Below are 25,120 nucleotides of genomic sequence, written 5' to 3'. Positions count from 1 at the left end.
TATTGGCATTACTAGAGAATTTAAAACCTTTTTTGTAAAACATAGTACATGGGATTGATTGTAAGAAATTTGGCTTAATTAATTTGATTTTAATTATGTTGTTTCTATTCCGAGAAATTAAAAACGAAACCCTCAGAGTTTCCGCTAGGATGGAATGGAAAATATTGCGCTGTACAACGTGAAGGTCAGGAGTAGGCTACAGCATAAGAGGATTGGAGGATTCTAAATTAATATCTAAGGGGGATAACATTTCCACACCCTAATTGCAGTGTAACCAATACTCATTTCGGCTATTGTAGGCCTACAGTATATCTACAAATATTTTTTTAAATAATATGACTCTGCCAATAATTACATTTAGAGGATTGGAGTGTTCTAAATTAATATCTAAGAGGCATTTTCTGTTAGGATCTGTGAGAATATCTAAGGGGCTTTTATACACTGCTCAAAAAAATAAAGGGAACACTTAAACAACACAATGTAACTCCAAGTCAATCACACTTCTGTGAAATCAAACTGTCCACTTAGGAAGCAACACTGATTGACAATAAATTTCACATGCTGTTGTGCAAATGGAATAGACAACAGGTGGAAATTATAGGCAATTAGCAAGACACCCCCAATAAAGGAGTGGTTCTGCAGGTGGGGAGCACAGACCACTTCTCAGTTCCTATGCTTCCTGGCTGATGTTTTGGTCACTTTTGAATGCTGGCGGTGCTTTCACTCTAGTGGTAGCATGAGACGGAGTCTACAACCCACACAAGTGGCTCAGGTAGTGCAGCTCATCCAGGATGGCACATCAATGCGAGCTGTGGCAAGAAGGTTTGCTGTGTCTGTCAGCGTAGTGTCCAGAGCATGGAGGCACTACCAGGAGACAGGCCAGCACATCAGGAGACGTGGAGGAGGCCGTAGGAGGGCAACAACCCAGCAGCAGGACCGCTACCTCCGCCTGTGTGCAAGGAGGAGCAGGAGAAGCACTGCCAGAGCCCTGCAAAATGACCTCCAGCAGGCCACAAATGTGCATGTGTCTGCTCAAACGGTCAGAAACAGACTCCATGAGGGTGGTATGAGGGCCCGACGTCCACAGGTGGGGCTTGTGCTTACAGGCCAACACCGTGCAGGACGTTTGGCATTTGCCAGAGAACACCAAGATTGGCAAATTCGCAACTGGCGCCCTGTGCTCTTCACAGATGAAAGCAGGTTCACACTGAGCACGTGACAGACGTGACAGAGTCTGGAGACGCCGCGGAGAACGTTCTGCTGCCTGCAACATCCTCCAGCATGACCGGTTTGGTGGTAAGTCAGTCATGGTGTGGGGTGGCATTTCTTTGGGGGCCGCACAGCCCTCCATGTGCTCGCCAGAGGTAGCCTGACTGCCATTAGGTACCGAGATGAGATCCTCAGACCCCTTGTGAGACTATATGCTGGTGCGGTTGGCCCTGGGTTCCTCCGATTGCAAGACAATGCTAGACCTCATGTGGCTGGAGTGTGTCAGCAGTTCCTGCAAGAGGAAGGCATTGATGCTATGGACTGGCCCGCCCATTCCCCAGACCTGAATCCAATTGAGCACATCTGGGACATCATGTCTCGCTCCATCCACCAACGCCACGTTGCACCACAGACTGTCCAGGAGTTGGCGGATGCTTTAGTCTAGGTCTGGGAGGAGATCCCTCAGGAGACCATCCGCCACCTCATCAGGAGCATGCCCAGGCGTTTTAGGGAGGTCATACAGGCACGTGGAGGCCACACACACTACTGAGCCTCATTTTGACTTGTTTTAAGGACATTACATCAAAGTTGGATCAACCTGTAGTGTGGTTTTCCACTTTAATTTTGAGTGTGACTCCAAATCCAGACCTCCATGGGTTGATAAATTGGATTTCCATTGATTATTTTTGTGTGATTTTGTTGTCAGCACATTCAACTATGTAAAGAAAAAAATATTTAATAAGATTATTTCTTTCATTCAGATCTAGGATGTGTTGTTTAAGTGTTCCCTTTATTTTTTTGAGCAGTATGTAATTCTAAATTGAAATTGGGTTTTTATTTTCATAATAAGGCTTGCTTCCTGCTTATGGCTAGAAAGAAGCTTGTTCAGACTTTTCTCTCTGTAATTGATTATGGTGACTTGTTGTATGTGCATGCAACCTCCTCCGTCTTATGGAGACTGGACTCTGTTTATCATGCATCCTTGCGCTTTATTACAAATGCCAAGTCACTCACCCACCATTGCACATTGTACCAAATGATAGGTTTGACCTCACTTTATATTTGCAGAAAGATACATTTCTATGTGTTCATCTACAAAGCCCTTTTGGATGAACTCCCTCTTTATCTCTGTAGTCTGGTCTCCTTCACCACCAGCAGTTACCATACCCGGTCTGCTAGGTGGTTGCTACTTAAAGTCCCCAGGACATTCACAGTATTAGGCAAGACTGCCTTCTCTTCTTGTGCACCAGACTCATGGAATAGTCTACAATCCATGCTTCATCTAGATATGTTAGTGCCACTGAATGAATTTAAAATATTGATGGGAGACTCTGTTACAGAGGAGTGTAAATTATTATTTTTTTAGGCTGGATCATGTTGTTGTATGTTTTAATTATGTAATGTATTGATTGTTGCTGCTTTCTTGGCCAGGTCTCCCTTTTATCATTATTTTATTAACGAAAGCATAAAGATGCTGATGAAGAAATACAGTACTGTACAGTATATGCTTTTACATTTGGATAATAAAGCATTTTGAAGATATAAGCCACCTGCATGTATTTATTAGGCTACTAATAAAGACCGGGGTTTAATTCCCCGACCGGGAGGATCGAGTAGGCTATCCTTGTAAAAAGAATTTGTTCTTTATCTGACTTGCCTAGTTAAAAAAAGGTTACACTAAGAGCATAACAATTCTGCACCCTCACTTTTTAATTCTTGTCTAACCAATACCCAAATGGAGATTCAATTAAAATAAAAATCTCATTGATTTATCAAGACCAGTCCCCATGCTGAAACGGTGCTAAAATAGTTGTAGGCTTTTGCTTCAAATCCTATTGCTTCTAACTTCAATATGATCTTTAAATAAGACCTACACCACTTTTAACAGCACATTACTCAACACTAGTGAGACTCATGTTGCCTACGTTAGACCTAGAGTATATCGAAAAATAAGACGTGACTCTCGTATCCAATAATTACATATGGAGGATTGGAAGATATTTCTGTAATTCAGTGATATTTATTCCCATAGTAATTCCTTATGGATCCATAACTAAATAAACATCGCCATTTTGAAAGTATTTTTATCATTATTTTATTACTGAAATCATAAATATGCCAGTATTAGTTATATTGCTTTAGTTTCGATGTGCAACGTACAACGTTCCCTAGTCAGTGCCATTATTAGTGCAATGCCCCTTCAATATTTTTGAGATTATTTTGTTTTCAAATAACGTAAAATGAGCGAGACAAAGGCCATTCTTGAACATGGGGTGAGACATTGTTGCTAATTTGTAAATAAAGACAGTTTGTTATTTAGAATGGTTTGTTTCTGTTTTTAGAGGTGAAAAAAACCAACAACCTACATTCGTCGAGGCCAACACGGGTATTGAACCAGCATCTGTAGCAACACAGCTTGACTGCTATGCAGTGTCTTAGTTGCGCCACTCTGGCGCTGTACAATGTGACTGGTCGGGAGTGGACTACAGTACTACAGTAAGAGCAAAATAATCCTAACAAAATAAAATTATAAAAACCTTTAGTGTAACAACAGTTTTAGTAAGTAATACTGAAATCGTGCAAAATTAGCAGTTTCTATTTAGGTTTATGTCGCCCATTCATTGTCAGTTAGAGACACAGTAGGACCCAAAAGCATAATCAGTGCTCTAACTCCCCCTTTCGCTGGTCTGGAGCAATGAAGTGGTGACGCAGGGTACCGTACTAAACCACAAATTACCTCTAAGTCCTGTGGCGTAAGCTCACAACTTTTAAAGGAGGAACCACTCTACAGCTTATCATAGCGTACGCTACCTCAGGCGAGCAATACCTCGAGACTTCTTTAATATTAGACATCGCGCAACAGCTGTTATTGACAAATAGACACAAACCCCCCACCTCGTCTTAACAGACTTAGCTTCTCTGTTCTGCCGGTGCATGGAAAATCCCACCAGCTCTATATTATCCGTGTCGTCGTTCAGCCATGACTCGGTGAAACATAAGATATTACAGTTTTTATGTCCTGTTGGTAGGATAATGTTAATCGTAGGTCATCAATTTTATTTTCCAATGATTGCACGTTAGCCAATAAAACGGATGGCAGTGGGAGTTTACTCACTCACCTACGAATTCTCCGAAGGCAGCCCGACCTTTTCCTCTGTCTTTTCTTCACTCAAATGATGGGGATTTGGGCCTGTTCCCGGGAACGCAGTATATCCTTCTCATCGGACTCATTAAAGGAAGAAGCTTCTTCCAGTTCGAGGTGAGTAATCGCTGTTCTGATGTCCAGAAGTTATTTTTGGTCATAAGAGACTGTAGCAGCAACATTATGTACAAAATAATTTACAAACAACGCAAAAAAAACGAACAAAATAGCAAAATAGTTGGTTAGGAGTATGTAATACGTCAGCCATCCTCTTCGGTGCCATCTTACCTCCCAGACTGTGTTTTGATTGGCTTTGTAATGAGCTGTGTTTTTGAAGCTTTAAAGGGATACTTCTGGATTTTGGTAATGAGGCTCTTTTATCTGCTTCCCCAGAGTCAGATAAACTCATGGACACCATTTTTATGTCTCTGTGTCCAGTAAGCAGAAGTTAGAGGTGGTTTTGCGAGCCAATTCTAACTAGCGTTAGCGCAATGACTGGAAGTCTATGGGTATCTACTAGCATGCTAGTTAGCATTGGCTTGCAAAACTGCCTGTAAACTTCATGCTGGCTACAGAGACATACAAATGGTATCCTGAGTTCATCTGACTCTTGGGAAGTACATAAAGAACCTCATTGCCTAATTGCCAAAGTATCCCTTTAAACAGTAGGCGGGGGTCTAATTTGGTATTTTATTGTATGATATTTCCCTTTTGAAATTGTAGGATATTTTTTATAGATCACTATGTTTAGGGCTCCTATGGGTGGTCGTTGATTTTAGCTTCCCAACAGACCCATGACTTTGCTGTGCAATTAGTATGATGTTTCATGACCTGGTGTGATTTTTTACCTTCAACACGAGCTTGGACTTAAACTGTGTTTTTCCAGCTCGTACCAGAGAGAGCCCAGATTTTCTCTAAAGTCTAAAAGTCTACTGTGTGTGGCTGTGTGCCTACACATGTTTTGCATTTAAGTTTGCTTTGTGTTCAAGGTTCTGTCTTTGTCGGTGAGAGTAGGCTATATGGTGGTTTTCAGCATTTGTGTGCTGTTTTTCAGTGTTCATGTGGACCTTTGAAACTCTGCATTGGTGTATAGTATGAATGTGGTGATGTTGAGAGAGCGTGTGTGAAGTCAGGTATCCTCCTGACCACTGTGTAGTGTAATGTGCTTGGCTTGTACTCAGGTTGGTGCTCTTTGATCCTGTACGGGACACATGAATGTTTCCCCCTTTCAGACTGAAAGCAGCACCCCCACCACTGGGTACCCTGGACTCTGATCCTATGATGGGCAGACAGGTGGGTAAAGGCAGGGGTCGGTGTTCTGGGTCTGGTCCAGGGGCTGCCGAGACTTGAGACAAGCCTCAGAAAAAAGGACCCAACCGCACCCTGCCGTGAGAAAGCGCAGCAAGTCTGACTCGAAAGAGGGAAAACACACCTATTTCTGTACGGGCTGGGAAAGGAGAGAGTTAAAAGAAAGAGAACACACAATTATTTCTGTGGCAGCTGCATGGTAAAGACATGGGAATGAACAGGGATAGAGTTCGCCAGCCTGTAGTCCTAAAACCTGGAAAGGTTTTACCTCTGGTTCGTTCAGCCCTTCCTATGGGGAAGAATATGGTTCTGGGATAAATGCTGAAAATAAGGTCAACTCAGGCTTCTTAGATCATATACATTTTGTTCTGTAAGTCAGTTAACATGACCTTTATGAATTATGAAGCCTTTATGTGCTTTTTTTGGTAGTTAGGTATTTTATTAGGATCCCCATTAGCTGTTGCAAAAGCAGCTAAAAAATGCTTAAAAATTCACAAAAAGTGACGTTAGCTGATGAAGATTCTCATAGAACAAAATGTATAAGATCTCCTAAGTCTGTTTACCACAGACCTCATTTTCGGCGTTTATCCAGAAAAACTACAAAAACTCCCATAGGCTTAGCCTAACGAACCATGGCGGAGTTAGTGCCTACAAAAAGACTCCATTACTATTTCTCTCTCTAGGAGAGTGTGGCGAGAGGACTAGCAGGGGAAAATAAAGAGACATGGGTGTGGCCTGTGTAGGTTACCCACTGTTGTTTTCTTTGGCCACACCCATCCTCTGGGTTTCCTATAGTGACAGCTTTGCTTTACTTATGAGCCTGTCAAAATATTGTTCAGCTCTATATCACACACCCAGCAGGGCCTCTTTCCTAAGGGTGTCTTAATATTCTTGAATGAGTTGTGTACTACAGTATATACTGACCACGCAGTGCTAGCGAGGATGTTTTGAGTATGGAGTGTTTTATTTAAGCAGAGCGGAATATGAGGAGAAGAAACCAAAATAATCTTGAGCACTGGATTGACCACTAGTTTGCAGTAAGAGAGGGTCTCTGGATGGTGTCATCCTGTTGTACCTACAGGCCTGGTTTTAGGCTCCAACCTCTAACCCTGCTCCACATCTCATCCCCGATAACTTCTAGAGCTGGGCCAGGGCCAGCTATAGGCGGCTCACTAACCCAGAGCTCGCTAATAATGATGGCATGATTAGTATGCAACTTAACCAGACTTTCATCTACAGAGGACAGTCTCGTGAGTCCTTAGTGTTGGAGTCGATGATTGCCGTGTCTCTCTCCTACCGCGTGTGTCTGTGTTGGAGGGCCCAGACAGCTTGGCTGCCCTTCTGCTCCTATCTCAGGATATCTTGTTCTCCCATGCAGATTGCAAAGGCCAATCCTGTAACTATTGGTCAGTGTAGAGGGAGGCAGTAGTGGTCAGAAATAGAACAGAGTTGGGGCAGAGCAGAGGGGGTAGAGGGCTGGCTCTCATATCTTACAGGAAGAGGAAATTCCCCCATGGAAAACAGTACTATCGCGTCCTGGATCTGACAAGGAATGTGGAGGGAAATGTGTCCCAGGGAGCTTGTATCATTTTTCATTTCTCTATCCTCCTCATCCTCCTCACTTCTTATCCTCTGCTACCACTGTGGTGTAGAAGTATTAGGACATCCCACTGTGAAGCCTTGAGTCTCTTGTAATTCTTCCAGTAGATTCCTCTGACCTGAACGCTTCCCAAGTTTGTTCATCAGACTCGGCCTGTCTATTCTGTTCTCAGCCCTTCTAAGCCAACAATGCTTTTTGAAGACTGAAATGATAAGACCGGTTATAGAAGAAGGATCTCAGAAATATTCCAAAATGCAGTAGTCAATTAGGTAGAGAGTGGGACTAGAGTAGTGGGGGGGAGGGGGAGACTGGACTAGCGTGGGGGAGGGGGAGACTGGACTAGCGTGGGGGAGGGGGAGACTGGACTAGCGTGGGGGAGGGGGAGACTGGACTAGCGTGGGGGAGGGGGAGACTGGACTAGCGTGGGGGAGGGGGAGACTGGACTAGCGTGGGGGAGGGGGAGACTGGACTAGCGTGGGGGAGGGGGAGACTGGACTAGCGTGGGGGAGGGGGAGACTGGACTAGCGTGGGGGAGGGGGAGACTGGACTAGCGTGGGGGAGGGGGAGACTGGACTAGCGTGGGGGAGGGGGAGACTGGACTAGCGTGGGGGAGGGGGAGACTGGACTAGCGTGGGGAGGGGGAGACTGGACTAGCGTGGGGGAGGGGGAGACTGGACTAGAGTGGGGTGGGGGGGAGAGACTGGACTAGAGTGGGGAGGGGGGAGGGAGAGACTGGACTAGAGTGGGGAGGGGGGAGGGAGAGACTGGACTAGAGTGGGGAGGGGGGAGGGAGAGACTGGACTAGAGTGGGGGAGGGAGAGACTGGACTAGAGTGGGGGAGGGAGAGACTGGACTAGAGTGGGGGAGGGGGGAGGGAGAGACTGGACTAGAGTGGGGTGGGGGGGAGAGACTGGAGTGGGGTGGGGGGGAGAGACTGGACTAGAGTGGGGGGGAGGACTGGACTAGAGTGGGGTGGGGGGGAGAGACTGGACTAGAGTGGGGGAGGGGGAGACTGGACTAGAGTGGGGAGGGGGGAGGGAGAGACTGGACTAGAGTGGGGAGGGGGGAGGGAGAGACTGGACTAGAGTGGGGGAGGGGAGAGACTGGACTAGAGTGGGGGAGGGGAGAGACTGGACTAGAGTGGGGTGGGGGGGAGACTGGACTAGAGTGGGGGAGGGGGAGACTGGACTAGAGTGGGGTGGGGGGGAGAGACTGGACTAGAGTGGGGAGGGGGGAGAGACTGGACTAGAGTGGGGAGGGGGGAGAGACTGGACTAGAGTGGGGAGGGGGGAGAGACTGGACTAGAGTGGGGAGGGGGGAGAGACTGGACTAGAGTGGGGGGAGGGAGAGACTGGACTAGAGTGGGGGGAGGGAGAGACTGGACTAGAGTGGGGGAGGGAGAGACTGGACTAGAGTGGGAGAGGGGAGAGACTGGACTAGAGTGGGGGAGGGGAGAGACTGGACTAGAGTGGGGAGGGGAGCGGGAGAGACTGGACTAGAGTGGGGAGGGGAGCGGGAGAGACTGGACTAGAGTGGGGGAGGGGGGAGGGAGAGACTGGACTAGAGTGGGGTGGGGGGGAGAGACTGGACTAGAGTGGGGTGGGGGGGAGAGACTGGACTAGAGTGTGGGGGAGGACTGGACTAGACTAGAGTGGGTTGGGGGGGAGAGACTGGACTAGAGTGGGGTGGGGGGGAGAGACTGGACTAGAGTGGGGGAGGGGGAGACTGGACTAGAGTGGGGTGGGGGGGGGAGACTGGACTAGAGTGGGGTGGGGGGAGACTGGACTAGAGTGGGGTGGGGGGAGACTGGACTAGAGTGGGGGAGGGGGGAGAGACTGGACTAGAGTGGGGGAGGGGGGAGAAACTGGACTAGAGTGGGGGAGGGGGGAGAGACTGGACTAGAGTGGGGTGAAAGAGATGGGGGGGCTAGACTGGGGGGAAGAGCGAGAGATTGAAAGGCTAGAGTGGGGTGAAAGAGATGGGGAGAGTGATGGGGCAAGAGAGAAAGGATGATGAGGGGAGACAGATAAGTGGGGGAGAGAGGGAGATAAAGTAAAAACTATACACTACAACCCAAAAAGGCCTGTGGTGCTGATGGTATTTTAAATTAAATTAGAATGTAAACAAACCAATTCAAATTGGCTATACTCAAACTCTTCAACATTATCCTCACTGCAGGTATGTTTCCTGATATTTGGAACCAAGGATTGATCACACCAATTTATAAAAATGTATACCCTCCACACTCTAATTGACGAACAAGTAAACCAAAACAAAGGCAAAATCTACTCATGTTTTGTGACCTTCAAGAAACCGTTTAATTCAATTTGGCACAAAGGTATTTTTTTTATAAACTAATAGAAAGTGGTATTGGAGGGAAATAGTATGCTGTTATTACATCAATGTACACTAAAACAAATGTCTGCTTAAAATTGTCAGCAAGCAAACAGACTACTTCTCTCAGGGACTTGGAGTGAAACAGGGCTGCCCAATAAGTCCAACACTATTTAACATCTACATTAATGAATTGGCAAAAACATTAGAAGAATCTTCAGCACCTGGTCTCATCCTACACAACACTGAAGTGTCTGCTGTACGCAGATGACCTGGTGCTGCTGTCTCCCACTAAGGAGGAGTTACAGCAGCACCTAGATCATCTGCACAGGTTCTGTCAGACCTGGGCTCTGACCGTTAATCACAGGTTCTGTCAGACCTGGGCTCTGACCGTTAATCACAGGTTCTGTCAGACCTGGGCTCTGACCGTTAACCACAGGTTCTGTCAGACCTGGGCTCTGACCGTTAATCACAGGTTCTGTCAGACCTGGGCTCTGACCGTTAATCACAGGTTCTGTCAGACCTGGGCTCTGACCGTTAACCACAGGTTCTGTCAGACCTGGGCTCTGACAGTTAACCACAGGTTCTGTCAGACCTGGGCTCTGACCGTTAACCACAGGTTCTGTCAGACCTGGGCTCTGACCGTTAATCACAGGTTCTGTCAGACCTGGGCTCTGACCGTTAATCACAGGTTCTGTCAGACCTGGGCTCTGACCGTTAATCACAGGTTCTGTCAGACCTGGGCTCTGACCGTTAATCACAGGTTCTGTCAGACCTGGGCTCTGACAGTTAACCACAGGTTCTGTCAGACCTGGGCTCTGACCGTTAATCACAGGTTCTGTCAGACCTGGGCTCTGACCGTTAATCACAGGTTCTGTCAGACCTGGGCTCTGACCGTTAATCACAGGTTCTGTCAGACCTAATGATATTCCAAAAGAGGTCCGGAAATCAGGATCACAAATATAAATTCTTTTTGGACACAGTTCTGTTACAACACACCAAAAATGACATGTACTGTATCTTGGACTAAATATTAGCAACACAGGTAGCTTTCACATGGCTGTGAACGAGCTGAGAGACAAAGCAAGAAGAGCGTTCTATGCCATTGAAAAGGAACATTAAAATCTAAATTCCAATTAGAACAAATTGCTCTATATAGCAGCAAAGTATGGGGTCCTCTCTCTAATAATGATTTACCAAATGGGAAAAACATCCAAACGAAATAATGCATGCAGAGTTTTGCAAGACTGTATTGTAAGTGCAAAGAAAAAATCCAAATAACTCATGTAGAGCAGAATTGGGCCAATACCCCTCCTTATTAGAATAGATAAAAGAGCCATCAAGTTTGACAACCATCTAAAAACAAGTGACCCCTAAACTTTTAATCACACAGCCCTACAATGTCAAGAGATGAAACAAGAGAAGAATCCCCCCAGTCAGCTGGTTCTGAGGCTCAGTTCACTAACCCATACCAGCTCCATAGAGCCTCAGGCCCAACCAAATCATCACACAGCAAAGAGAAAAATATATTCCCTAATGGAAAGACACCACAAGAAAACTGCAATGCTATTTGGCTCTAAACAGACAGTACATGGTACTGAGAGAATCTTTCTTTCCCAAAATTATCATTCAGTACAAATAATTTGACGTTATACAATTTGAAGAAAAAAAACTAATATTTATTGGGTGAAAAGCCTAAATGTGCAGTTTTGGCATGTGTCCTCCTGCCACAACCTGAGGGACAGCCAGTTAAAACTGCAATGTAATGTCAATAATATTTCTCGTTTTGTTTTGGACCATGCCATGTGGCTTCTTAGTCAAGTTGAGACTGGTCTGCTGTTATTGCTTGTATTCTTATTATCTTTAATATTGTTGTTGCTGTTAATGGTAATCCCATGTCCACTACTACTATTATTGATGGTTTATTGCTGTTGGTCCCACCATTGTTTGTTATATGGATACTTTGACAATGTAAGTAATTGAACTTACATGTCTACTAAATTGAATTTCATTGAATTGAGAGAGAAAATGGGAGAAATAGAATGGAAGAGAGAGAGAAAATGGGAGGAATAGAATGGAGGAGAGAGAAAATGGGAGGAATAGAATGGAGGAGAGAGAAAATGGGAGAAATAGAATGGAAGAGAGAGAGAAAATGGGAGAAATAGAATGGAAGAGAGAGAGAAAATGGGAGAAATAGAATGGAAGAGAGAGAAAATGGGAGAAATAGAATGGAAGAGAGAGAGAAAATGGGAGGAATAGAATGGAAGAGAGAGAGAAAATGGGAGGAATAGAATGGAAGAGAGAGAAAATGGGAGAAATAGAATGGAAGAGAGAGAGAAAATGGGAGAAATAGAATGGAAGAGAGAGAAAATGGGAGAAATAGAATGGAAGAGAGAGAGAAAATGGGAGAAATAGAATGGAAGAGAGAGAGAAAATGGGAGAAATAGAATGGAGGAGAGAGAAAATGGGAGAAATAGAATGGAAGAGAGAGAAAATGGGAGAAATAGAATGGAAGAGAGAGAGAAAATGGGAGAAATAGAATGGAAGAGAGAGAGAAAATGGGAGAAATAGAATGGAAGAGAGAGAGAACATGGGAGAAATAGAATGGAAGAGAGAGAAAATGGGAGAAATAGAATGGAAGAGAGAGAGAAAATGGGAGAAATAGAATGGAAGAGAGAGAGAAAATGGGAGAAATAGAATGGAAGAGAGAGAAAATGGGAGAAATAGAATGGAGGAGAGAGAGAAAATGGGAGAAATAGAATGGAAGAGAGAGAGAAAATGGGAGAAATAGAATGGAAGAGAGAGAGAAAATGGGAGAAATAGAATGGAAGAGAGAGAGAAAATGGGAGAAATAGAATGGAAGAGAGAGAGAAAATGGGAGAAATAGAATGGAGGAGAGAGAAAATGGGAGAAATAGAATGGAAGAGAGAGAAAATGGGAGAAATAGAATGGAAGAGAGAGAGAAAATGGGAGAAATAGAATGGAAGAGAGAGAGAAAATGGGAGAAATAGAATGGAAGAGAGAGAGAAAATGGGAGAAATAGAATGGAAGAGAGAGAAAATGGGAGAAATAGAATGGAAGAGAGAGAGAAAATGGGAGAAATAGAATGGAAGAGAGAGAGAAAATGGGAGAAATAGAATGGAAGAGAGAGAGAAAATGGGAGAAATAGAATGGAAGAGAGAGAAAATGGGAGAAATAGAATGGAGGAGAGAGAGAAAATGGGAGAAATAGAATGGAAGAGAGAGAGAAAATGGGAGAAATAGAATGGAAGAGAGAGAAAATGGGAGAAATAGAATGGAAGAGAGAGAGAAAATGGGAGGAATAGAATGGAAGAGAGAGAAAATGGGAGAAATGGAATGGAGGAGAGAGAGAAAATGGGAGGAATAGAATGGAAGAGAGAGAGAAAATGGGAGGAATAGAATGGAAGAGAGAGAGAAAATGGGAGGAATAGAATGGAGGAGAGAGAGAAAATGGGAGGAATAGAATGGAGGAGAGAGAAAATGGGAGAAATGGAATGGAGGAGAGAGAAAATGGGAGAAATGGAATGGAGGAGAGAGAAAATGGGAGGAATAGAATGGAGGAGAGAGAAAATGGGACGAATAGAATGGAAGAGAGAGAGAAAATGGGAGGAATAGAATGGAAGAGAGAGAGAAAATGGGAGGAATAGAATGGAAGAGAGAGAAAATGGGAGAAATAGAATGGAAGAGAGAGAGAAAATGGGAGAAATAGAATGGAAGAGAGAGAGAAAATGGGAGAAATAGAATGGAAGAGAGAGAGAAAATGGGAGAAATAGAATGGAGGAGAGAGAAAATGGGAGAAATAGAATGGAGGAGAGAGAAAATGGGAGAAATAGAATGGAAGAGAGAGAGAAAATGGGAGAAATAGAATGGAAGAGAGAGAGAAAATGGGAGAAATAGAATGGAAGAGAGAGAGAAAATGGGAGAAATAGAATGGAAGAGAGAGAAAATGGGAGAAATAGAATGGAAGAGAGAGAGAAAATGGGAGAAATAGAATGGAAGAGAGAGAGAAAATGGGAGAAATAGAATGGAAGAGAGAGAAAATGGGAGAAATAGAATGGAGGAGAGAGAGAAAATGGGAGAAATAGACTGGAAGAGAGAGAGAAAATGGGAGAAATAGAATGGAAGAGAGAGAAAATGGGAGAAATAGAATGGAAGAGAGAGAGAAAATGGGAGGAATAGAATGGAAGAGAGAGAAAATGGGAGAAATGGAATGGAGGAGAGAGAGAAAATGGGAGGAATAGAATGGAAGAGAGAGAGAAAATGGGAGGAATAGAATGGAAGAGAGAGAGAAAATGGGAGGAATGGAAGAGAGAGAAAATGGGAGAAATGGAATGGAGGAGAGAGAGAAAATGGGAGGAATGGAATGGAGGAGAGAGAAAATGGAGAAATGGAATGGAGGAGAGAGAAATGGGAAAATGGAATGGAGGAGAGAGAAAATGGGAGGAATAGAATGGAGGAGAGAGAAAATGGGACAAATAGAATGGAAGAGAGAGAGAAAATGGGAGGAATAGAATGGAAGAGAGAGAGAAAATGGGAGGAATAGAATGGAAGAGAGAGAGAAAATGGGAGGAATAGAATGGAGGAGAGAGAAAATGGGACAAATAGAATGGAAGAGAGAGAGAAAATGGGAGGAATAGAATGGAAGAGAGAGAGAAAATGGGAGGAATAGAATGGAAGAGAGAGAAAATGGGAGGAATAGAATGGAGGAGAGAGAGAAAATAGGAGGAATAGAATGGAGGAGAGAGAAAATGGGAGAAATAGACTGGAAGAGAGAGAGAAAATGGGAGGAATAGACTGGAAGAGAGAGAGAAAATGGGAGGAATAGAATGGAAGAGAGAGAGAAAATGGGAGGAATAGAATGGGAGGAATAGAATGGAGGAGAGAGAAAATGGGACAAATAGAATGGAAGAGAGAGAGAAAATGGGAGGAATAGAATGGAAGAGAGAGAGAAAATGGGAGGAATAGAATGGAAGAGAGAGAAAATGGGAGGAATAGAATGGAAGAGAGAGAGAAAATGGGAGGAATGGAATGGAGGAGAGAGAAAATGGGAGGAATAGAATGGAGGAGAGAGAGAAAATGGGAGGAATAGAATGGAAGAGAGAGAGAAAATGGGAGAAATAGAATGGAAGAGAGAGAAAATGGGAGGAATAGAATGGAAGAGAGAGAAAATGGGAGGAATAGAATGGAAGAGAGAGAGAAAATGGGAGGAATAGAATGGAAGAGAGAGTGCAGCAGTTGTACTGTATTCCTCTATTCCTCTCATTTCCATCTTGCTCCCATTTTTCTTATCTCTTCATCCCTCCTTTAATATGGCCATCTTCTCTTCTGCTTCACCCTTTCTCTCTCTCTGTCTCTCTCCCTGTTGCTCTCTCTTCTCTGGTTGTGTTCATGAATCCTGTTCTGTTAGTCTCTCCTGCCAGGGCACACAGACAGAACAGACCAGAGACGGGCCGTATGTCCTGTGGTGTTCTGGGATGTTGATAGGAAATGCTCTCCATTTAACACACTCCCCCATTAACACACACTCCTCTCACTGTGGAATGACCAAAGCCTGCAGCTGGCTTTTAGCAAGCAAATTCATTTATTAGCTTGTTGCTGATCTCTTGCCTGCTAACTGCATCTTCTGGCTGTGTGACTGACAGAGGTTGAGTTGTGCTGTTGAAGTCTAAGGCAGCACAACTGTATCTAGTACAGCATCGAATATCATACTCTGTCAATATTTAGGCTAACCAATCCTGCCCTGATAACTTTTGCATCAGTGCTGCTTCTGTATGAGACTTGTCTTGATTGTATTTCATGTACTTGGCTAACTGGTGATGCAGACCTGTTGCTTGACTCTTTTGAGTAGCCTGGTCAAGTGGATCATTTATCCTCCACTCACTAAATACTTTTAAAAGGAGTTCCTGTCCTGCTAAGGAGCTATACCTTCTAGGCAATGCTTTTCTTGCTAGATTTCTGGAATGTGTGGAGCCAGAATCTGTTTTTTGGGTCCATTCCATTTGATTGAGACTGAATTATAGCAGCAAGACTTGATTACAGCAGCAAGTTACTCTACAAACATTTACAAACAGGCTGTGTAAAATGTTTGAAATATTAATCATTTCTAACCCACTTTACAAATGCAGGCACATAGGATCAGATCAGCTCTGAAAAAGATCTGATGTGAAAAGATCTGATGTGAATGGTCAAAAGACCAATTGGTGTAAAAAATATCAGAATTGAGCTGCTTGTCTGACTAACCGCAGCGTAAGTGTCTGCCTGCATGACTACTAGACTTGGACTCAAATGGTCTTACTGTAGCTGCTGGGTTGAAGGAATCCTGAGTTCGAATCAGACTCATTCTTTACTGCCGCGTCACAAGCTTCCAGGAACAACCCACCCTCAGACCTATTAACTAGCGGGGTGTGTGTGTGTGTGTGTGTGTGTGTGTGTGTGTGTGTGTGTGTGTGTGTGTGTGTGTGTGTGTGTGTGTGTGTGTGTGTGTGTGTGTGTGTTGCGTGCAGGTTTGTGTGTGGACATGGTAACTCATGCCTGGGCATTTGATGCACAACTTAATGGTGTTAGTCATTACACATCTGATGGAATTTAGCTCGCACACACACGCATTGTTTAAGCAGCCAGACTGACCGGTTAGGTCAGCACGGGTACACAGTCTACAGAAGGGATAAGAATACCCCCTTCAGGTTTAGAGTAGCCTCCTCTAGCAGAGAGAGCCAAACTGGAGCTGCACATACACACACATGCAGGAGGTCAGGCACATGCACCCCTTGGCCTCAAGACCCTCTATAGTAGAGCAGTTACTCAACAAGACCCTCTATAGTAGAGCAGTTACTCAACAAGACCCTCTATAGTAGAGCAGTTACTCAACAAGACCCTCTATAGTAGAGCAGTTACTCAACAAGACCCTCTATAGTAGAGCAGTTACTCAACAAGACCCTCTATAGTAGAGCAGTTACTCAACAAGGGACTCTATAGTAGAGCAGTTACTCAACAAGACCCTCTATAGTAGAGCAGTTACTCAACAAGACCCTCTATAGTAGAGCAGTTACTCAACAAGGGACTCTATAGTAGAGCAGTTACTCAACAAGACCCTCTATAGTAGAGCAGTTACTCAACAAGGGACTCTATAGTAGAGCAGTTACTCAACAAGACCCTCTATAGTAGAGCAGTTACTCAACAAGGGACTCTATAGTAGAGCAGTTACTCAACAAGACCCTCTATAGTAGAGCAGTTACTCAACAAGACCCTCTATAGTAGAGCAGTTACTCAACAAGACCCTCTATAGTAGAGCAGTTACTCAACAAGACCCTCTATAGTAGAGCAGTTACTCAACAAGACCCTCTATAGTAGAGCAGTTACTCAACAAGGGACTCTATAGTAGAGCAGTTACTCAACAAGACCCTCTATAGTAGAGCAGTTACTCAACAAGACCCTCTATAGTAGAGCAGTTACTCAACAAGGGACTCTATAGTAGAGCAGTTACTCAACAAGACCCTCTATAGTAGAGCAGTTACTCAACAAGGGACTCTATAGTAGAGCAGTTACTCAACAAGACCCTCTATAGTAGAGCAGTTACTCAACAAGGGACTCTATAGTAGAGCAGTTACTCAACAAGACCCTCTATAGTAGAGCAGTTACTCAACAAGGGACTCTATAGTAGAGCAGTTACTCAACAAGACCCTCTATAGTAGAGCAGTTACTCAACAAGGGTCTCTATAGTAGAGCAGTTACTCAACAAGACCCTCTATAGTAGAGCAGTTACTCAACAAGGGACTCTATAGTAGAGCAGTTACTCAACAAGACCCTCTATAGTAGAGCAGTTACTCAACAAGGGACTCTATAGTAGAGCAGTTACTCAACAAGACCCTCTATAGTAGAGCAGTTACTCAACAAGGGTCTCTATAGTAGAGCAGTTACTCAACAAGGGACTCTATAGTAGAGCAGTTACTCAACAAGGGACTCTATAGTAGAGCAGTTACTCAACAAGACCCTCTATAGTAGAGCAGTTACTCAACAAGACCCTCTATAGTAGAGCAGTTACTCAACAAGATCCTCTATAGTAGAGCAGTTACTCAACAAGATCCTCTATAGTAGAGCAGTTACTCAACAAGACCCTCTATAGTAGAGCAGTTACTCAACAAGACCCTCTATAGTAGAGCAGTTACTCAACAAGACCTTCTATAGTAGAGCAGTTACTCAACAAGACCCTCTATAGTAGAGCAGTTACTCAACAAGATCCTCTATAGTAGAGCAGTTACTCAACAAGGGACTCTATAGTAGAGCAGTTACTCAACAAGACCCTCTATAGTAGAGCAGTTACTCAACAAGACCCTCTATAGTAGAGCAGTTACTCAACAAGGGACTCTATAGTAGAGCAGTTACTCAACAAGACCCTCTATAGTAGAGCAGTTACTCAACAAGGGACTCTATAGTAGAGCAGTTACTCAACAAGACCCTGGCTGGTTATGGGGCCTTGACTCACACCTTTCCAGTGCAAACCTCACTCCGCCCCATCTGACCCAGCCACAGGGGAAAACGCCAGCAGAGAGAGGGGACGGGACAAATTTGAACCATACCTCCTCAGCCCTTTATGAGACCTCTCATCTTCCTGGAACCCACAAAGATATGCAAGCTCATGGGCTCTCCCTCCCCCTATCTCTCTTTCTCCCCCCCTCCCAATTCAATTCCGTTTATTGGCATTGGAAACATATGTTTACATTGCCAAAGCAAATTAAATAGATAATAAACATTACACAAAAGTTACAAAATAATAGATGTTTCAAATGTCATATCTATATACAGTGTTGTAACAATGTGCAAATATTTAAACTACAAAAGGGAAAATAAATATGGGTTGTATTTACAATAGTGTTTGTTCTTCACTGGTTGCCCTTTTCTTGTGGCAACAGGTCACAAATCTTGCTGCTGTGATTGGACACTGGTATTTCACCCAATAGATATGGGAGTTTTTCAAAATTGGATTTGTTTTTGAAATCTTTGCAACTGTGTAATCTGAGGGAAATGCTAATTATCTTTTTGTTTTCTCATGATTTGGTTGGGTCTAATTGTGTTGCTGTCCTGGGGCTCTGTGGGGTCTTTGTGAACAGAGCCCCGGGATCAGCTTGCTTAGGGGACTCTTCTCCAGGTTCATCTCTCTGTAGGTGATGGCTTTGTTATGGAAGGGAGTTTGGGAATTGCTTCCTTTTAGGTGGTTGTAGAATTTAACGGCTCTTTTCTGGATTTTGAGCATTAGCAGGTATCGGCCTAATTCTGCTTTGCATCCTATATTCGGTGTTTTGCGTTGTACACTGAGGATATTTTTGCATGTAGAATTTTTGTGAATTCTTGGTTGGTGAGCGGACCCCTGACCTCACAACCATAAAGGACAATGGGTTCTATAACTGATTCAAGTATTTTTAGCCAGATCGGTATTGGTATGTTGACTTTTATGTTAATTTTGATGGCATAGAATGCCCTTCTTGCCTTCTCTCAGATCGTTCACAGCTTTGAGGAAGTTACCTGTGGTGCTGATGTTTAGGCCAAGGTATGTATCGTTTTTTTTGTGTGCTCTAGGGAAACGGTGTCTAGATATAATTTGTATTTGTGGTCCTGGCAACTGGACCTTTTTTGCAACACCATTATTTTTGTCTTACTGATATTTACTGTCAGGAGCCAGGTCTGGCAGAATCTGTGCAGAAGATCTAGGTGCTGCTGTAGGCCCTCCTTGGTTGGTGACAGAAGCACCAGATCATCAGTAGACATTTGACTTCAGATTCTAGTAGGGTTTTTTCCTCCTCTCTCTCCCTCCCTGCCTCGCTATCTATCAATCTCTCTCTCTTGCTCCCTCTCCATCTCTTTGTTGCTTATCTCTCTCACACACATGCACACACACTTACACAAACAGTGCACATTAGGACCCATACTCACACACACGTATACATGCATATGGCCAAGTCACAGCCCAGGTATTTAAACAGTGATAACCGTGTCTGTTTTTATGACCCGCTTAAGCATCACAGCCCCTCTCTACCCAAGCCCAGCACACAGCTAAGCCAATGATGCCCGTCTTCCTGAGGAAAAATCTTAGCAACTGGTTTTCTATAAATTACTCCTATGTCTCTGTCATGCTTTTCAGGGAGTTTGTGGCGTTTGTTGAACGTTTTTAAATTCTTCCCACCCACATTCATCATAGTGACAGTGAAGTAAACCACATTTTTGTCTGGCAGTGTAACTTCTAATATTCCGTTATAGCTGTTCTGTTTGTGGAGGAGCAGTGAGTCGCTCTTGTCTTCGAGTCTCGTTTTCAGTGTGAAGATGGCGGGTAGCCCAATTTGAGCCCCTCTCTCGCCGTCCAGCCAAGGCCCAGGGTCTGGAACAGATTACATCTGATATTAAACACATGGCAGCAGTTAGACACACAGAGAGAGAGAGAGAGAACCAGAGCTAGAGGAAAAGGAGAGAAAAAAAGAGACATAAGAAAACCAGGTTTTTAGCATTTGAGATCCATGTCAGCGAATCCCTTCCTCCGTCTTTTCTTCCTCTCCCCTTCATCTTCCTATCAGAGTAGAAAGGAGTTGTCTAACCATTCTTTAAATATATCTTCTTTTAATATATATTTTCTAGTTTTTTTTCACACCAGATACAAACATACATATACCAACAACAACTTACAGACACAAATGACTACATCTCCTCTCCAGACCTGCATGCTCACAACCCCATCCCTAGAGCCTGCATTATTGTTTGCCACTTGGCCTTAAATTGTACCAATTAGTTTTTCTCGGGTCACCTATACTATTTCAATAATAAATCATTTGATTTTTCCATTTAGTTAATGATGGTGGATTGATTGATTTCCAAGTTTTTAGTATACGTTTTTTCAATATGAGTGGTGAGAAGAAAATCGTCCAGCCCATTGGGAATCTCCCTACACCCATGTCTTGAAATATGCAGACAGACAGATTAAAAAAACGTTTACATTTTAATACTTCTGGCAGCCAGCTTTCTAGCTCCGCCCATAACTTTTGGACTTTATAACATTCCCAGAAAGCATGGCTTATTGAGTCTTTGTTAGTTTTACACTTTAAATTTCTTTTTTTTTCCTTTTTTTAAATATAACCTTTATTTAACTAGGCAAGTCAGTTAAAAACAAATTCTTATTTTCAATGACAACCCACTGTTCAGATACAGATTTGTACCTTGTCAGCTCAGGGATTCGATCCAGCAACCTTTTGGTTACTGGCCCAACACTCTTAACCACTAGGTTACCTGCCGCCCCACTTAAGACTGCCGTGGTGCTGTAGAATTAGTGAATTTTGTCTCTTGTATAATCAATTCTATACATTCAGTTTATACTGGTTTAAGCGTACATTTTTGTTAACTATAATTTTGTTAGTTATGCTCCAACATTCCCTCCATCTTCTGCCAACATCAGTTTTTTTTTAAGTCTTGGTTCCAATAGTTAAGATTTCTTTTTCTAAGAGATTGTCCGTTGGATATGTTCTCTGGCAGGTTTTGTATATTTTCCCTGTCATATGAACATCCTTTTCTGACTCAAATAAGATTCCCTCAAGGTTGCTCTGATGTGTAAAATATATTTTTTTTTAATTAAAAAAATGTTTTGTGATATGTTCAAATACAGTTGAAGTCAGAAGTTTACATACACTTAGGTTGGAGTCATTAAAACTCGTTTTTCAACCACTCCACAAATATCTTGTTAACAAACTATAGTTTTAGCAAGTCGGTTAGGACATCTCTTTTGTCCATGACACAAGTAATTTTTCCAACAATTGTTTACAGACAGATTATTTCACTTACAATTCACTGTATCACAATTCCAGTGGGTCAGAAGTTTACATGCACTAAGTTGACTGTGCCTTTAAACAGCTTGGAAAATTCCAGAAAATGATGTCATGGCTTTAGAAGCTTCTGACAGGCTAATTGACGTCATTTGAGTCAATTGGAGGTGTACCTGTGGATGTATTTCAAGGCCTACCTTCAAACTCAGTGCCTCTTTGATTGGCATCATGGGAAAATCAAAAGAAATCAGCCAAGACCTCAGAAAAAAATTTGTAGACCTCCACAAGTCTGGCTCATCCTTGGGAGTAATTTCCTGAAGGTCTGAAGGTACCACGTTCATCTGTACAAACAGGAGTACGCAAGTATAAACACCATGGGACCACGCAGCCGTCATACTGCTCAGGAAGGAGACGTGTTTTGTCTCCAAGAGATGAACGTACTTTGGTGAGAAAAGTGCAAATCAATCCCAGAACAACAACAAAGGACCTTGTGAAGATGCTGGAGGAAACGGTTACAAAAGTATCTATACCCACAGTAAAATGAGTCCTATATCAACATAACCTGAAAGGCCGCTCAGCAAGGAAGAAGCCACTGCTCCAAAACCGCCATAAAAAAGCCAGACTACGGTTTGCAACTGCAAATGGGGACAAAGATCGTACTTTTTGGAGAAATGTCCTCTGGTCTGTTGAAACAAAAATAAAACTGTTTGGCCATAATGACCATTTATGTTTGGAGGAAAAAGGGGGATGCTTGCAAGCCAAAGAACACCATCCCGACTGTGAAGCACTGTGGTGGCAGCATCATATTGTGGGGTTGCTTTGCTGCAGGAGGGACTGGTGCACAACATCTCAAGACATCAGTCAGGAAGTTAAAGCTTTGCCGCAAATGGGTCTTCCAAATGGACAATGACCCCAAGCATACTTCCAAAGTTGTGGCAAAATGGCTTAAGGATAACAAAGTCAAGGTATTGGAGTGGCCATCACAAAGCCCTGACCTCAATCCTATAGAAAATTTGTGGGCAGAACTGAAAAAGTGTGTGCGAGCAAGGAGGCCTACAAACCTGACTCAGTTACACCAGCTCTGTCAGGAGGAATGGGCCAAAATTCACCCAACTTATTGTGAGAAGCTTGTGGAAGGCTACCTGAAACATTTGACCAAAGTTAAACAATTTAAAGGCAATGCTACCAAATACTAATTGAGTCTATGTAAACTTCTGATCCACTGGGAATGTGATGAAAGAAATAAAAGCTGAAAGAAATCATTCTCTACTTTTATTCAGACATTTCACATTCTTAAAATAGTGGTGATCCTAACTGACCTAAGACAGGGAATTATTACTAGGATTAAATGTCAGGAATTGTGAAAGTGAATTTAAATGTATTTGGCTAAGGTGTATGTAAACTTCCCACTTCAACTGTACATGTTGAGTGCTTTTCCAGTAGCAGCTAGGTGATCTTACTGATGTGTGTTTGCCCTCTACCTCTCAGGTCGTCCACAGCCAGGTTGCTATGGGAAACCATGCTGGCCAGTAAGCAGAAAGAGGCTGTGATGGAGGTCCGCAGACAGCTGGTTGAGGCCGCCAGCAAGGAGAACCTGCCAATCAAGATGGGTCTGGGTAAGGAAGGCCAGAACACACAGATATACACTGACTACACTCAGTGTTGACACTCCAAATGAACAGGCACTCTCTGACTCTCTCTCTCCCAAATCCCAATGCCACAGAATACACAGACCCTGTCTGATCTCGGGCTGAATAATAAGACGGGGAAGTTACTGCAATCAGTAAACACATCATTACATTATTATGATATATAGTCAACCTCTCAGAATTAGGAAGGCATAGGAGAGAGATGGAAAGAGGATGAGGGAGGGAGTGAGGGAGAGAGAGGTCCTGCTGTTTTACAAAGAGCCACAGCGCCACCTATAGAGAGCTGCCTCTGTCTGTGTTTGCCCATGTGGCCACAGAGGAAATGTGAACCACATGTTGGCTCTCTGACTCTCTCTCACACACACACACACACACACACACACACACACACACACACACACACACACACACACACACACACACACACAGCTCTCAATAACTTTTGTTGTTTGTTAATGAAGCAAAAGGGCCTTAAGCAGAGGGTAAAAATACTAGCAGACAGGCAGACGTACACATCACACACATTTTGTACACTTAGACTCCTATTTGACTCACATCGGTGTATGCATGCCATGCATCATATGTAGCGTGTCTTGTGTACACACACACACACACACACATTGGCTGATGTGTGTTAGCATGTGGCAGGTCTGTGCAATAGTAATCGAGGGGAGGTGAGCTGGGAGGGGCTCTGTGGTCCCACTGCTCCTGTAATCACAGAGGTAACCTGGCTCGCTTAACAAGCAGGTTGGAATACGTGCCGGGGGGAGGGTCTCATACACGCTACACACACATGCTGCCGAAATAGTTTCTGTCTGAGAGCAGCGCCATCGTTCTTTCTAATCCTGGGTGGCTCGCTCTCTTCTGGGTTTATTTTGACAAATGCACCTCCTCAGAGAAAGTGATGGCAGTAAAGAGAGCGAGAGAGGGGGCGGTAGAGAGAGGGGGCAGTAGAGAGAGAGGGCAGTAGAGAGAGGGAGAGAGGGTAGTAGAGGGAGAGAGGGTAGTAGAGAGGGTGGGAGAGAGGGCAGTAGAGAGAGGGCAGTAGAGAGAGGGCAGTAGAGAGAGGGAGAGAGGGCAGTAGAGAGAGGGTAGCAGAGGGAGAGAGGGAGAGAGGGTAGTAGAGGGAGAGAGGGTAGTAGAGAGAGAGGGAGAGAGGGTAGTAGAGAGAGGGCAGTAGAGAGAGGGAGAGAGGGCAGTAGAGAGAGGGAGAGAGGGCAGTAGGGAGGGAGAGAGGGCAGTAGGGAGGGAGAGAGGGCAGTAGAGAGAGGGAGAGCGAGGGCAGTAGAGGGAGGGAGAGCGAGGGCAGTAGAGGGAGGGAGAGCGAGGTCAGTAGAGGGAGGGAGAGCGAGGGCAGTAGAGAGGGAGAGGGGAGAGGGATCGAGGGGGGGAAAGGGAGAGGGATCGAGGGGGGGAAAGGGAGAGGGATCGAGGGGGTGAAAGGGAGAGGGATCGAGGGGGGGAAAGGGAGAGAGATCGGGAGGGGGAAAGGGAGGGAGATCGAGAGGGAGGGAGATCGAGAGGGGGGGAGGGAGAGAGATCGAGAGAGAGATCGAGAGGGGGAAAGGGAGAGAGCTCGAGGGAGAGATCGAGAGGGGGAAAGGGAGAGAGATGGAGAATGTGAAGGATATGGATCGAGAGGGGGAAAGGGAGAAGGTGAAGGGTATGGATGTAAAGAGGGGGTTTGAGAGAGAGTGAGGGAAGTGTTGGTATGGCTGTAAGCTGTTGCTCCTCTCTGACTGACAGCCTGTTGACTTTACTGTGTCCAGGCTAGAGGGCAGTGCCAAAGCCTTGACACACTGGACCTTTATGCCCCGCTGGCAGAGGACCAGACATCCCCTCCTACCCCTCACAGCGCCTGTCCCACCCCCACACTGTTCCCATCATTCCCACCAGCACTGTGGGACACCACATTCTGCTATAATGCCTGTGGGGTCACATGACAAGGGAGGAAACAGAGCTGTAAGTTAGACAGATTTCACACTGACTACACACACGTAAGTAGTATTCATACACACGCTATAGACTAACGCTCAGACACACCTAGTACTGTTCACAGC

General features: G+C 44.3%; 1 protein-coding gene across 1 annotated transcript in view; it reads left to right on the top strand.

Annotated features, from left to right (window-relative positions):
- LOC106560266 (sec1 family domain-containing protein 2) overlaps nucleotides 1-25,120 on the top strand; it is a 169,371-nt gene that overhangs the window by 10,178 nt on the left and 134,073 nt on the right. Inside the window, exon 3 of the mRNA XM_014122975.3 lies at nucleotides 22,900-23,027. Coding sequence (XP_013978450.3) covers nucleotides 22,900-23,027 — 128 coding nt within the window. The remainder of the gene's footprint in view (nucleotides 1-22,899; nucleotides 23,028-25,120) is intronic.

This window comes from Salmo salar, chromosome 10 (assembly GCF_965601325.2).
Source record: "Salmo salar chromosome 10, fSalSal1, whole genome shotgun sequence".
Classification (NCBI taxonomy): domain Eukaryota; kingdom Metazoa; phylum Chordata; class Actinopteri; order Salmoniformes; family Salmonidae; genus Salmo; species Salmo salar.
This window is presented reverse-complemented; position numbering and strand designations above follow the sequence as displayed.